Here is a 13793-nt window from a genome sequence, read left to right on the forward strand (position 1 = left end):
AGCCACGGATGTTACAAGGCGACGCGGACCGCGATGAGTACCCGTATCTCCCGTATTGTTCAATAAAAAACATTTTAATCCCATCGCCGGCCATTTTTTTTTTGTTGGTAATGTATCAGAGTGCAATACACCTCCCAACCATTAGTGTCGCATGTTTGAAAGTATCGGAGACAATTTGGAGAAAATGGCCGGCGATGGGATTAAAATGCTTTTTATTGAACAATACGGGAGATACGAGTACTTATCGTGGTTCGCGTCGCCTTGTAACATCCGTGGCTCGGTGGTAAGCAATTTATATTTGAAATTTGAACGTTTATGTTTATGTGAGAGATGGCAATGTGAAAAAATCGAACACAACTTTAGACCAGGGGGACTCGGCACCATGACGCTTCAAGCGTCATGTGAACCATGTCTACTACAGTGGGTACACCACTGTTTGTACACTCTCAAGAGTAATTATGGTTTATTTTTCTCCTTGAAATTAAAATGTTTGAGAACCAGTGGTGTAAAGTACATTTACTCAAGTTCTGTACTTAAGTACACTTTTGAGGTATTTTTACTTTACTGGAGTATTATACTTAACTTTGACTCCACTACAATTATTTGAAAAATTTAGTTACTAGTTACTTTGTGGATTGTGATTATTATTACAAAACATACATTACCCACCATTTGGGCCAATTGAGAATAGCTGATCTACAAGCTCACAATGGGGATGTAGATCTACAATTTTCAGAAGTTTTTATACATTTGAAAACTTGTGAAATGGGACATTCTGCATAATGAGTACTTTATACTTTTGGTACTTTAAGATTTAAAGTCTTTAAGACTTAAAGTACCAAAAGTACATTTTGATACCAATGCTTTTGTACTTTTAATCAAGTACATTTTGAATTCCGGACTTTTACTTGCAAAAGAGCATTTCTACACTGCAGTATTGATACTTTTACTTAAAAGTAAAACATTTGAGTACTTTTTTCCACCACTGGGTTGAGAACCACAGCTTTTTGCACTTGCCGAGTCGCCGGAAGTCCGCGGATGATCAACTTCCGGTGTCAGAGGACGCGTTTCCGTGGGGAGAGCGGAGCAGAAAGCGGGCATTATTACAGTGAACATCTACAACCAGCTGCTATTCCTCGCGTTAAAACAAAACCCGTCGGAAAAGCAAACAAATTAATCACACTAAGAGGCCAACAAGTGCACGTTGGCTTTGGATTTGGCCTGCTTTGGGAAACCCCACTTACTCAATCTTTCTACGCTTCTCTTCTCTTTCCTGCGGGGCTAAAGCTAAGCTAACAGGCTAACCGTCCGCGTCTCGAGACAGAGGAGGCGGAGGCCCCATTATTCTCCTGGACTTTTGGGCTAACATGCTAACGGGCTAACACGTTGTTTTGTAACCTCCACCGTGTTGTGTTGCTGTGCGTGCCGTTGACCAAAAAAAAAGGCAGAAACCCACCCGCCGCACGCGTTTCTGACACGGTTTTGGTTACTATCACAAAAAGTAGTTTGTATACCATATTGAACGGTTTAGCATCGTTGTTGTGTCGGTGGGATATATACCGTGTAGCTTAGCTAGCGTAGCCCAGCTAGCCTAGCCACCGCCGCACACAGTACAGTCGTTTCACGCGAGCAGCGCGAGGCGATCATCGGCCACAGAACCACAGAACAGAAGATGTCGGATTTCGACGAGTTTGAGAGGCAGCTGTCGGAGAACAAGCAAGGTGACGTTAAACCCCCGACCGGGCTGATCTGTGTTATAATGCTGTGTGTGTGTGTGGTTGGTGTGTTTTTCATTCATGTCGCCATCATGTTGCTTTAGTTGCTATAGCTGCAGAGTCGTGCAGACACAGTGGAGTCGGTCAGTGCACCTGGCCGGGGGGGTGGATGCGTCTATTTGCTGGGACGCTGTGGGGGGGTTTCTCTTAATGTTGCATACGATGCATCCCTCGATCGTTTTATCTAGTTAAATTCTTATTCTTATTCATCATGTTGTTCGTCAGCTAAATGCCGTTTAAAGGCCAGATGCTGCTACTCGTTGATATCCTTGGACGAAAGACTATCATGGATTGTATTTGATCGAGTCTGGCTTTTACTTCTCGTATCTATGATGTATGCAAGAGTCGAAGTCGATCAAAATTACATCTATGCTAGTCTTGATCCAAGGCTACTGCTACTCATTGATCAACAGTTATTAGTAAACGCCCACACACGACAACCTAGGGAGACTAATACCTGAGTTACAATGAATAATTTAACTCTTTGAGAGTGTGCACGCATATGTAACCAAATGGACCCTTACGGTTACGGGTCCATAAGGTAATATTTCTTAACACTGTTAGGGAGTAATAAAAACATTCTGGATGGGCAGCCCTGCCTGCCCATCCAGGTCCAGGGGTCTGCTGCCTGGATGGATGGATGCTAGTGTCCAGTCCAAAACATGTTGCTGCCAGTTGTTGTTGTTGTTGTTGCAACACTGTGGCAGCATTTTGACACCTTAGTTACCCTGGGTCTGTTCAGTTGTTGCTCTGCCTGCCTGCCTGCCTTCTAAGCATACAAATGACTCTTTAGTGCAAACTATACCTGGATTGTCAATAAAATAATAATAAGGATTAAATTAAGCACACAATTTTTGAGTATTGAAGGGATATTTCACTTTCAAACATGTTTGGGGTCATTGTAACGTCTACTCAGGCTCTTGTAACTAATTGAACACACCCATCCTTGGTTCTGGTCACTGATATTGTCCTTCTAATGCATTTCATTTATTGTTTATACTTTTGGAGGGAAATGAAGAAGTACAAAAATAAATTAAAGAAAAAAACTGGGTCTCCTCATGCATTAGAAGGACATCAGTCACCAGAACCAAGGACATGTTTTGAAGTTTGAAGTTACAATGGGTTTGTGTATGAAGGGGGCGTGTCTGTTAAAATGAAAGTCAAATATCTAAATACTGAATCAAGCAACTTAAAAACTGTCTGGGGTGCACACAAAAGCCCAAGTAGACGTTGTGAATAAGCTGTATTTCATAGGTTCTTAGGTACTTTGTGCTAGATGTGGTCTAGGTTTTACAATGTTTTTTCTTAGTTTGACCCTGGCATATAACCTAGCAGGAGAGCTATGCATGCGCGGCCAGTATCCTAACTGGATTATTTTATAACTCACACGAAAATTAGGTAAATGTGTCTTTGTGGCGGTATCTGTTCATTTTATGGTGAAACCTTTGTGCCAGTTTGCTTTGATTTAACGTCTTCTGGGGGTCCCTTGCACAAAACGTTTTCGGATGGGGCTTGGGGGTCTGCGGCCAAATGCATATCAATTTGGGGGTTTCCTTGACATGGCATTCCTTGACATCTTACTGTTCAGAAGTTTCATTGACAGTGGTAGCCTTTTTTTTTTTCTCATTCATTTAGCTGTCTGTCTTCTCACCACAGCCGAGCGGGACAAGGAGAACCGCCACCATCGACGCTCCCCTTCCCGAAGCCGCAGCAGAGAAAGGAAGAGGAGGAGCCGTGACAGGGGGGAGAGACGCAGCAGGGACCGCGGCGCGCGCGAGGGCAGCAAAGAGCGCAGACCGAGACGCAGGTGGGTACCGCGCCGACAAGTCGGGGATGCTTTGTTACTCTTGTCGGTTTGAGGCAGTGTTGATTTCGTCGACTAAAACTATGACGAAAAATGTTCGTCGACTACCTTTTTTTCACTGACAAAAACTAAATAAAAACTAAGCTACGATGACTAAAATTAAGACTAAATATATTGACAATTTCGTCAACAAATAAAACTAGACTAAAATGTTAGTGAGGGACTAGTGGAGAAGAGATCCAGTAGAACGAAAAGACAAGTCATTTTATGTTTGGTTGCGCTTGGGTGTTCGCTCTGAAAATAGCAGATCTACAAGCTCACAACGCGTCGCAGCGCGTCACGTTGTGAGCTTGTAGATCGGCTATTTTCAGCATGCGACCAATTGTAAAATCACCCGTTACGACGCCATCAAGGCACCTCCAACATACAATTTTAGTCGACTAAATCAACTGTAGATTTTGACGACTATAATACTAAAGCTAAAACATTTCAGATAACTAAAATATGACTAAAACTAAATGGAATTTGATTCAAAAGACTATGCTAAATAAAAATGTGTTGTCAAAATCAACACTGGTTTGAGGCGGCAAGGTGGAACGGTGGATAGCGTGGCTGCCTTGTCACGAAATGTCCCCATGTCCAATCCCTGTTGCAGCCGTAGTGTCCTGTAAAACATGTCCTTGACCAAGACACTCATTGTAAGAGACACAACTGAATACCCCCCCAGCATATTTGTCATTCTGGAGAACATGTACCATAAGTGGCCCATGAATATGTCTGTCCATCTAGGTGTTCGAAACGCATTTCAATTGGTTCTCTAATGAATGCAATTCAGCGCTGTCTGTCTCAAAGGCATTTTGGGCAAGGAGACAGATGTGTTTTTCTGCTCTGGAGCAGGCCGGCGGTCAGCACATAGTTATTTTTGCACATCCCGTTTTCTACGCCCACATCACATCATTACTCTCAGCCTTCCCCTCCTGTCAAAACCAATAACTTTGGGCATTACTCGCAGGTGCAGCATCAAGGTAAATGTGAGCTAGCATGCACAAGATCACTGCCATTGATCTTAGTCTTTAACACAGTCCTATATTGATGATATTGAAGAGATTCAAATCTCTTGTCTTTACATTTCAGGGTCATAATTCCATTTGATTTGATTTTCACTTCATTTTGATCAATTGATCGATTTATTTTGTATTTCAATCCCATTTTTGTGACACTGTTAATGGAGAGGTAGTGTAGAAGTAGGAGCTTGGCTTGAGACAGCTAATCGCTCCAATAACTGGAAGTTAATGCAGAATGCCCCAGTGACTCAAATTACTGGGACATCCTGGGTTTGCAGTTCTTTTCCCTTCACATTTCTGACATTTTATTTTGAAATGTTTTCAAGACCTGTTTACTGAGCATCATGTTTGACTTGAGAGCAATGTATAACCCTTCCAATGTCATTTCAGCTCACCACGCAACCAATCCCAAGACATTGCTGTAAGGTAATACAGCAAAACATACACCACTGAGCTGATTTTTTTTTTGTTTCAAATACAACCAGACCTGCTTGTCATTCATTCAGTCAACTATTCATTTACTGCTGGCACTTTAGAAAAGGGTTTCTATCCATGGTCACCATTGTGCTTGCTTTGTCCAAATTTTTTTTTTTGTTAAGAATCAGAATATTTATAAAATGCCATAGTATATCTATTAACACATTCACTGCCAGGGGTTTTCTATAACGGGCTGTAGCTTCTGCCAGCATTTTTAAGCATTCTGACTAATCCTTCAAGAACCACAGAATATTTATCTCCAGTATGATCGATCCTCTGATGGTTGATAAAAAGAAAAATGTCATCGCGACATTCGCCAAAAATACATAGTAAAACACAGGAGCCGAGATACAGAATATTTCCCAAATACCAGGAAGTGAATGGAGCAGTAAATCTTTGGATCGCGTTATCTCCTGGTTCTGTGTGAAAAAATGGCGTTCACCTTCAATGGCGGTGAACGGGTGGGTTTGAAATGACGGAGATCTCCGTCAATGGCAGTGTTAAAAACATGGTGCAACATTGTTTTTGTCCTGTATTGCAGATAAAGCCTCATAAGGGGTATTGTTAATCTGTCAAAAATACAGAAAACGGCAGATCTACAAGCTTGCAACACGTTGTGAGCTTTTAGATCTGCCGATATGATCGTAACAGTATATTAACACGATATCATTTTCTGCTTAGTTTGTCCTAGTGTATTTTTTCTTAACTGTCCTGTCCTCCCCTACAGTCGTTCGCCACACCGCGAGAAGAAGAAGAACAAGGTGAAGAAGTACTGGGATGTCCCTCCGCCTGGATTTGAACATATCACCCCCATGCAGTACAAAGCCATGCAAGGTATACGCTTTAATAGAACAGCTCAAAGATTGATTGATTTCTGTCTCTGAGACCAGATATCACTGTATTGCAATATAAACCACTTTCAACCTGCTGTCCCTGTTTTGGCCATGTCATTATAGATGAAAATATTCGACGTAGTAAAGATTTAACATTTATCTTTACTTAACCTGTTTCAGACGTCTTTGCTTTTATTTGTTCTACAGGTAGACCCTTTTGAAAGCTTCCTTGGCAAACACTGAAATATACCGCCTTCAATCATCACAAAAGTCCTCATATTCCCTCATATTCAAACTGAAATAATATTGCTAAAATATCAGTATTCGTTTAATTATCGGCGGATACCGATGTGATGAATAATATATTGTGCATCCTTAAGATGAAAGACGTGGTTCTACCTAACTTGGTGGCCATTCGCTCACCACAGTAGGAGACTTGTCGTTTAGGTGGTATTAGATTGCTGACTGCTATCTGTTTGTGACCTTCCCTTTACAGCTGCAGGCCAGATTCCAGCTACGGCCCTCCTGCCAACCATGACCCCAGACGGCCTGGCTGTCACCCCCACCCCAGTGCCCGTGGTGGGCAGCCAGATGACCAGACAGGCTCGCCGCCTCTACGTGGGCAACATCCCCTTTGGAATTACAGAGGTGAGGGCCAGGATAGAGCGTCACAAGTCAAAGGCTGAGATTAATTCTGTTTTGAGTAAATCATATCTGCTTGGGTAAAAACTATAAACGTCAAAATGTGATGCTTATTATGGACCTCAATGGAAACGCGCCTTTTTTGTCTCATCCATTTGCCGTCTTTTTAACTCATTGTACTGCTGTGCTGTACAAAATGTGTCAAAGAAATATTCAATTAATTAAAAAAAAGACCTATACAATTATGGCACATATTTCATATTAGGAATGTCTTGATTATGATTCGAAAAGTGTTCGATTTCACGATTCTAGAGACATTTGCAATTGTCCAAAAAATGTTTGGCTAGATGTTTTTATTTAGCCATTTACTAATACACGTCCTCTCTGTCCTGCAGGAGTCCATGATGGACTTCTTCAATGCTCAGATGCGTCTGGGCGGTCTCACTCAGGCCCCTGGAAACCCTGTCCTCGCCGTGCAGATCAACCAGGACAAGAACTTTGCCTTCCTCGAGGTCAGCCTCAGCATGTCATTTACCCTGCCTCAATGTTCCTATCAACTCTGTTTGGATAAACGATTAGTTTGTAAATGAACAGCATTAAATCAAGCATGTAGTGGTCACAGATTTCCAGATGGGTTGCTGCCTTTGTCCGTGTCCGTGTCAAAAGTAGACAATCGACAGGCTTCACATCGTGAAGCATTGTGAGCTTGTAGGTCGTCTATTTTTGGTGCACGACACTGGGTGCACATTCACAACTAAGCCTAAATCAGCTGTTAGAATGCATCGTTTGGCACAAGTTCAGTGCATTGTTCAAGAACAGGTCACATGCAGTGAGTACAGGGTTGTCTTGGGGGGATGGGGGGGGGGGGGGGTTCCCTGTAGGCTGCCCCGCCAAAACTCTTAACAAGTTTAAATGAGCAGAAATAAATACTTCTTTGTGTGCGCACAGTTCCGCTCCGTGGATGAGACGACCCAGGCCATGGCGTTTGACGGCATCATCTTCCAGGGACAGAGTCTCAAGATCCGCCGTCCCCACGACTACCAGCCCCTCCCGGGCATGAGCGAGAACCCCAGCGTCTATGTGCCCGGTACGCAACGTCCTCTCTCTGCCAAACAACAATATACTGTAGAAATGTACTGTAGTGAATCGGAGGAGACTACATAGTCAATCTTTTCTGTTGAAAAGCGTGTTATTATAGTAGATATTACAGTGTATAAATATATAGTGTATGTATTTTATTTTTGTTGCTAAATGTAAACCCTTGTCATAATGTGAATTGTTTTGGAAATGCTCAGAAAAGGCACAATTGTTATGGTATTGGTTTGGTTCAGGTTTGGTTCAGGTTTAGAGCTTGTATTTTCCCTCCTGTAATGCCTGACCCTGCCTGCAGGTGGAAAGACTTGGGTCTAGTAGTATCTATGCTGATTTCTCCATCTCTACTGTCTCGCTATTCATTCATCATTCTTTCATGGTAGTTGATGTGCCCCCAATAGCCACCGAAACCCTCAGGTTTCTAGTCCTTAACTGATAAACTAACAGCATGTGAGTTTTATTGTGGGTTAGATATCTTCAGTGTATGGAATCAGAACTGAGGGCCTGCCTGTCAGTTCCCCCCTCGTCGGTTCATTCACAGACTCAACAAGTGTGTACTTCTCTGTTTTGTACATAGGCGTGGTGTCCACAGTGGTACCTGACTCGGCTCACAAGCTCTTCATCGGTGGTCTGCCCAACTACCTGAACGACGACCAGGTCAGTGCTTCTGCTAACCAGCTTACAGGCTACTTAAATATGGGTCATAGCGTGTCTCACAACACCACACATACTGACTGACCCGCTTCCTCCCAGTCTAAAACTATTAGGCAAAGCCCTAATATTAGCAACTGCTGTTCTAATGCAGCTTTTTCTGCATACATAATCCAAGTAATGGCGCCTGCACTTTTCCCCCCACACTACTGTTTTTGTTTGTATAGGTATTTAATTTGGTTGTTCCCAATGGCTTCCCAATCTTTCCCAGCTGGCGTAGTCTTAAAAAAATTACATAAGCCTGATATATTGCTTTTATTCTGTGGTTACACTTTCACAATATTACTGTGAAAAAGTTAGCAAAATTGATTTATTCAATATTGGCCTAAATCTCATGCACATTTTACAATGACTGACCAGATTTTTGTAACATTTCGGTACATTTTCCTCTAGGTTCCATCATCATGACCAATAACTTATGTTGAAATTCACACTTTTTTCAGTGCGCCTTGTACCTTTTTTAATGGTCTTGTAATGATGTGTCGGTCAGATAAGAATCAAGAAGGGTTATTGTCATACAGGTGCAAGCAGTGATTTTTTTTTGGACTGTGCTAACATAACGATAACAATATAAGAAGAATAAGAAAAGTTAAAGCACTGTATGAGAAATAAAGTTAAAGTACAGGTAGTATGGCAGTGTAATACCTCTTAAGACGGGAACAATATCTCTTAGCAGCAGTGTCAAAAACACTCCAAGTCAGGTCCTCTGTGAAGTGCACCTGAAGGTACTTGAAGCTGTCCACCCTCTCCACTTTTCTGTCGATTAGTATGGGTATGTAAGACCTCTGCCTCTGCTTACAGAAGTCTGTGATCATCTCCTTCGTCTTTTCCACATATAGAAAGAAGGAATTTTCCATCAGGCCTGCCACCTCCAGATAGGCCCTCTCGTTGCCGTTTGAGATTGGTCCAAAATGACCCTCTCTTTGTGTCTTTTCAGGTGAAAGAACTGCTGACGTCCTTTGGGCCTCTCAAGGCATTTAACCTGGTGAAGGACAGCGCCACCGGCCTCTCTAAAGGTTACGCCTTCTGCGAATACGTCGACGTCAACCTCAACGACCAGGTGAGCACATAGACATGTATTTTAGGTGGACAGACGATGTGTTAAACTCAATCAACGGCAACCTTCTTGTTTGAACTACTTAAGTTGTTCAACTCTCTGTTCGACTCGCAGAAAAATCCCTGTATATTGCACAGCAAGCTTTGTACCATATTAACATTAATAAAGGGGCCAAGTAAAACAGAACTGCAATTACAATGCTAATGTACAATGTAAAACACTTTTTTGATCGATAAACAGTTTGCCCTCCTTTCTGTCTTGTTATAAATATTTGACTGATGCTAGAGGTATACATGCATTTGCTGAGGCTTCCCTTACATTTTTATTTTTTATTATTTATTATTTATTTTATATTATGTACATTTATAGCTGTCAATGCCAAGATAACATAGTAATAATAATCTTGATTTTAAAAGTGTATGTCACAGCACAGTGTTGAAAATGTAACGTCAGTACCAAGCAAAAGTAACCCTGGTGGAACATTGTTTTATTTCAGGCCATTGCAGGGCTCAACGGCATGCAACTGGGAGATAAGAAGCTCCTAGTGCAGCGAGCCAGCGTGGGATCGAAGGACGCCACTCTGGTAAGACTCCAGATGCCTCTGGACAGGGTGGTGGTGGGGGGGGGGGGAGGAGGAGTGTGGCCATTAACCACTTACTAGGGCTGTAATAGAAATAATCGGCGGCTAAATTAAGGAAAGTTACACCTTTCCGCTGCCGCAGTGCAGCAAGGCAAAGCGGCAGCCATCCAGAAGTGTTAAGCCCTATATCGTTGCTGTCGGGGCAGAAACCTCTTATCTCCATATTTTAACTTTTTGTGTTTTTTTGGGGGGGTAAAATGAATGCCCTGCTTGATCATACTACAGCGTCGCTCAAAAGTAGCAGATCTGCAAGCTCTTAACGCGGCGCGAAGCAACGCATTTTGAGCTTGTAGATCTGCTTCTTTTGCTACTTTTGAATTTGAATCCTGAAAAGTAACAGTTTTGGACATATGAGGTTTCCACCTGACAGAGACGATATACTTAGTCATACGACGAGTAGTGTGTGTGTGGGGGGGGGAGAGAGAGATAGTTTGACCTATAATGACATGGCCATAATGTAGGATGCCATGGTTAATGTGAAGGACAAAACCCTCTCGAGATGCATCATCTAGTTTACGAGGGGGTCCTTAAAGTGCAAGAAGGATTTGATAGAGGTTTGGGTTGTGTAGTTTGCTTGCCATGATGGGCAAGAAATCAAAAAATGGTTGCTCCATTGATTAGAAATTGATCATTCAAAGTCACTATTTTAGCCCGTAAACAAACACAAACAAAGCTGATTCAGACAATATAGAACACCTCAAAACCCAGTACTGTTTGTTTTTTAAATAAAAATGTCAACTTCCTGTTAATCTCAATACTTGAAGATCCGGATCAGTGGATCCAGTCCGGGTTTTCATCTTAAAGGAATAGTTCACCCAAAAAAAAATCTTATTTTCTATCAATTACACACCCCAGAAAGCATTGAATTTGTGATGTTTCTTTTGTTTTTGTCTCATTCCTAAGCCAATAATTGTATTACCGGTGGAAAGATGCTAATAATGTATATGGTAGGAGACTTCAAAGGAGACTCTTTGAGTCTCCTACCGGAAATACCCACAGTCATCAAATTATTGGCTCAGGAATGCAACAAAAACTAAAACATCTCCATGAATTTAATGCTTCATGGGGTGTGTAATTGATAGAAAATACGTAATTTTTTGGGTGAACTATTCCTTTTAAGTATTATAATCACATAGGGCATTAACACATTGACCGCCAGAGGTTAATCTCATAATGTACTCACCAGTGCCAACGTTTTATTGTTGTTTTTTGTTTTTTTCACGTCGCCATAGACGTCGTTAAAATCCTTAAGATTGATCTGTGCACTGTTTGTAAACATCGCGGACATCTCCCTGTGTCTACCAGTCCAAACCACGTGTCAAACGGGGCATCCATTGTTGAGTTAGAACGGTTTATGTTAAACAGTGATCAGCGAGGAGAAAAACTACAATCGAAGAAAATGGCGTTTCAGTGTGCGCTTTAGAATGGGAGCCGGCGTGATCGTCAAAACCGGATCCCAAATAATTCTGTTTCCGGTGGTGTTACAATGAAATGTGCCGTGCCGGAAAATTGAAAAAAAAAAAGGAAAAAGCACCACAGCCCGTAGGCTACGGGATCGGCGCTTAAGCGTTGGATTTAACGGCCCGTAGAACTACGGGCCCGGCGGTCAGTGTGTTAATATACGAAAAAACACTGAAAGAGTATGGAGATTTCTGCCTGACAGCGACGATATAATGTACATGAGCCCAGTGGTGGAAAAAGTACTCAAATGTTTTACTTTAAGTAAAAGTATCAATACTGCAATGTAGAAGTATTCTGTTACAAGGGAAAGTCCGGAATTCAAAATTGACTTGAGTAAAAGTACAAAAGTATTGGCATCAAAATGTACTTAAAGTACCAAAAGTAAAAGTACTCAAATATTTGAAAATAGCAGAACTACAAGCTCACAACGTGTCGCATTGCGACGCGTTGTGAGCTTGTAGATCGGCTATTTTCAAATAGCCTAGGTATAAAATAGGGCTGAAGTGGTTAATGTATGTTTTATAATGTAATAATTTATATCTGAAAAGTAACTAAAGTTTTCAAACAATTGGAGTGGAGTAAAAGTACAATATTTGCCTCTGAGATGTAGTGGAGTAGAGGTAAAAGTATTGGAAATTGGAAATACTCGAGTAAAGTACAGATACCTTTTTTTTTTTTTTTACTTAAGTACAGTACTTAAGTACATGTACTTAGTTACTTGCCACCACTGCATGAGCCCTGTTGTAACCTGTGCTGGTGTCTCTCTCTCTCTCTGTTCAGACGAGTATCAACCAGACCCCAGTGACGCTGCAGGTCCCCGGCCTGATGAACAGCTCCGTCAACCAGATGGGCGGTCTGCCCACGGAGGTGCTGTGTCTGATGAACATGGTGGCCCCCGAGGAGCTGCTGGACGACGAGGAGTACGAGGAGATCGTGGAGGACGTCCGGGACGAGTGCAGCAAGTACGGCCAGGTGAAGAGCATCGAGATCCCCCGGCCCGTGGACGGCCTGGAGGTCCCTGGGACTGGCAAGGTATTGTTGATTTGGTTGAATACTTTTTTTTTTATAAGTCAGAAATGTAAATGGCACGCGGTCCAAGTAAGACATTAAGGCTAAAAGGATGACAAAAAAAAAGTCCATCCAACATTGAGGAACCGGAATCGGTTCCATCACATTTGGAACCGTTTCCGGAACTGGTTTATCAGCTGGTATGTGGACTTCACGTCTGCTATACATTTACAATGCTGGTGGTTTGTCATCAGTGAGATACGATATGTCTTGCATCGTGCCCTTTCCTCTCTTGTCTTTTACATTTCCTAGCTAGAAATTGTATATCTGCATATTTGGATTCCAAGAATTATGTATCAAAAGTTGGTATTTTTGTTGTCAAGTTCAATAGTTCATCCCTGTATCTTTGCAAACCGTTTGACATACATTTCCGACGATTGTTTTTCTCGGAAATAGATATTCAATCACCTTGTCCTATATTTAGCTCATAGCAAAACATTGAAATTAAAATAAACAGCATAGTCACTTATGCAATGTCGTTGCCTCAAGATGGGATATGTTTGCATCCCTTTTTTTAATGTGCGTTCTTTGACCCCGTTCTCTCCTCTCCTCACCTCTCTCTTAGATCTTCGTGGAGTTCATGTCGGTGTTCGACTCCCAGAAGGCCATGCAGGGCCTGACGGGAAGGAAGTTCGCCAACAGGGTGGTGGTGACCAAGTACTGCGACCCCGACGCCTACCACCGCCGAGACTTCTGGTAGAGGAGTTCCCCGGGATGAGAGGAGAGGAGGGGTGGGATGGGGGGAGGGAGGGGAGGTATGGATGGATGGGGGAGAAGTTGTGCCACCCAATTTCAGATCAACCCTTTCCCTGTGCTTAGGTCATACGTTCAGCTCAACGTTTCATGTATACCTTGGCTTGGGGAGTATTTAACAGTTCGCAGAGTGACTTTGGTTATGATCCATTTTATCACTTGAGGGCCTATACATGAAATGTCCAGCGGGCTTATGGTTAGGATAACGGTAGAGTTGGAATTGGGGGGGGTGTAAGGGTTAGGAGATCGGGGATTGCGAGGGTTTGTATTCTCGTCATTTAAAAAGGTAAAACGTTTAAAAAAAAAATCTTGAGGGGCGGGCGGGTGCTGTTAAAAGATTTTTTGAGAAATGTGCGTAGTGAGAGGTCATCGGGAAGGGGGAGGGGAGGTAAATGATTTTTATACTTTGTGCGAAA

At 42.3% G+C, this 13793-nt stretch overlaps 1 protein-coding gene across 2 annotated transcripts; it reads left to right on the forward strand.

Moving 5' to 3' along the window:
- The first annotated feature begins 1072 nt into the window (after positions 1-1072).
- Positions 1073-13793, forward strand: u2af2a (U2 small nuclear RNA auxiliary factor 2a). 2 transcript variants are annotated; one of them, XM_080426700.1, is made up of 12 exons: positions 1073-1721; positions 3432-3582; positions 5034-5069; positions 5848-5954; positions 6450-6601; positions 6991-7107; positions 7544-7682; positions 8265-8344; positions 9336-9458; positions 9952-10038; positions 12337-12588; positions 13190-13793. In XM_080426700.1, exons 1-12 carry the CDS (start codon positions 1673-1675, stop codon positions 13322-13324), a joined length of 1428 nt encoding a protein of 475 aa, XP_080282826.1. In that variant the 5' UTR covers positions 1073-1672; the 3' UTR covers positions 13325-13793. The 2 variants fall into 2 exon arrangements, with proteins under 2 accessions (XP_080282826.1, XP_080282825.1); XM_080426699.1 differs by having other exon boundaries at positions 3411-3582; positions 13190-13792.

The sequence above is a fragment of the Gymnoscopelus braueri genome (assembly GCF_963280865.1).
Source record: "Gymnoscopelus braueri genome assembly, chromosome: 4".
NCBI classification, from domain to species: Eukaryota; Metazoa; Chordata; class Actinopteri; order Myctophiformes; family Myctophidae; genus Gymnoscopelus; species Gymnoscopelus braueri.

Coding starts and splice junctions, on each gene's coding strand:
- u2af2a (XM_080426699.1), top strand. CDS start 1,673: ATGTCGGATTTCGACGAGTTTGAGAGGCAGCTGTCGGAGAACAAGCAA. Junction 5,955..6,449: donor GCAGTACAAAGCCATGCAAG/GTATACGCTTTA, acceptor TTCCCTTTACAG/CTGCAGGCCAGATTCCAGCT. Junction 9,459..9,951: donor ACGTCAACCTCAACGACCAG/GTGAGCACATAG, acceptor GTTTTATTTCAG/GCCATTGCAGGGCTCAACGG.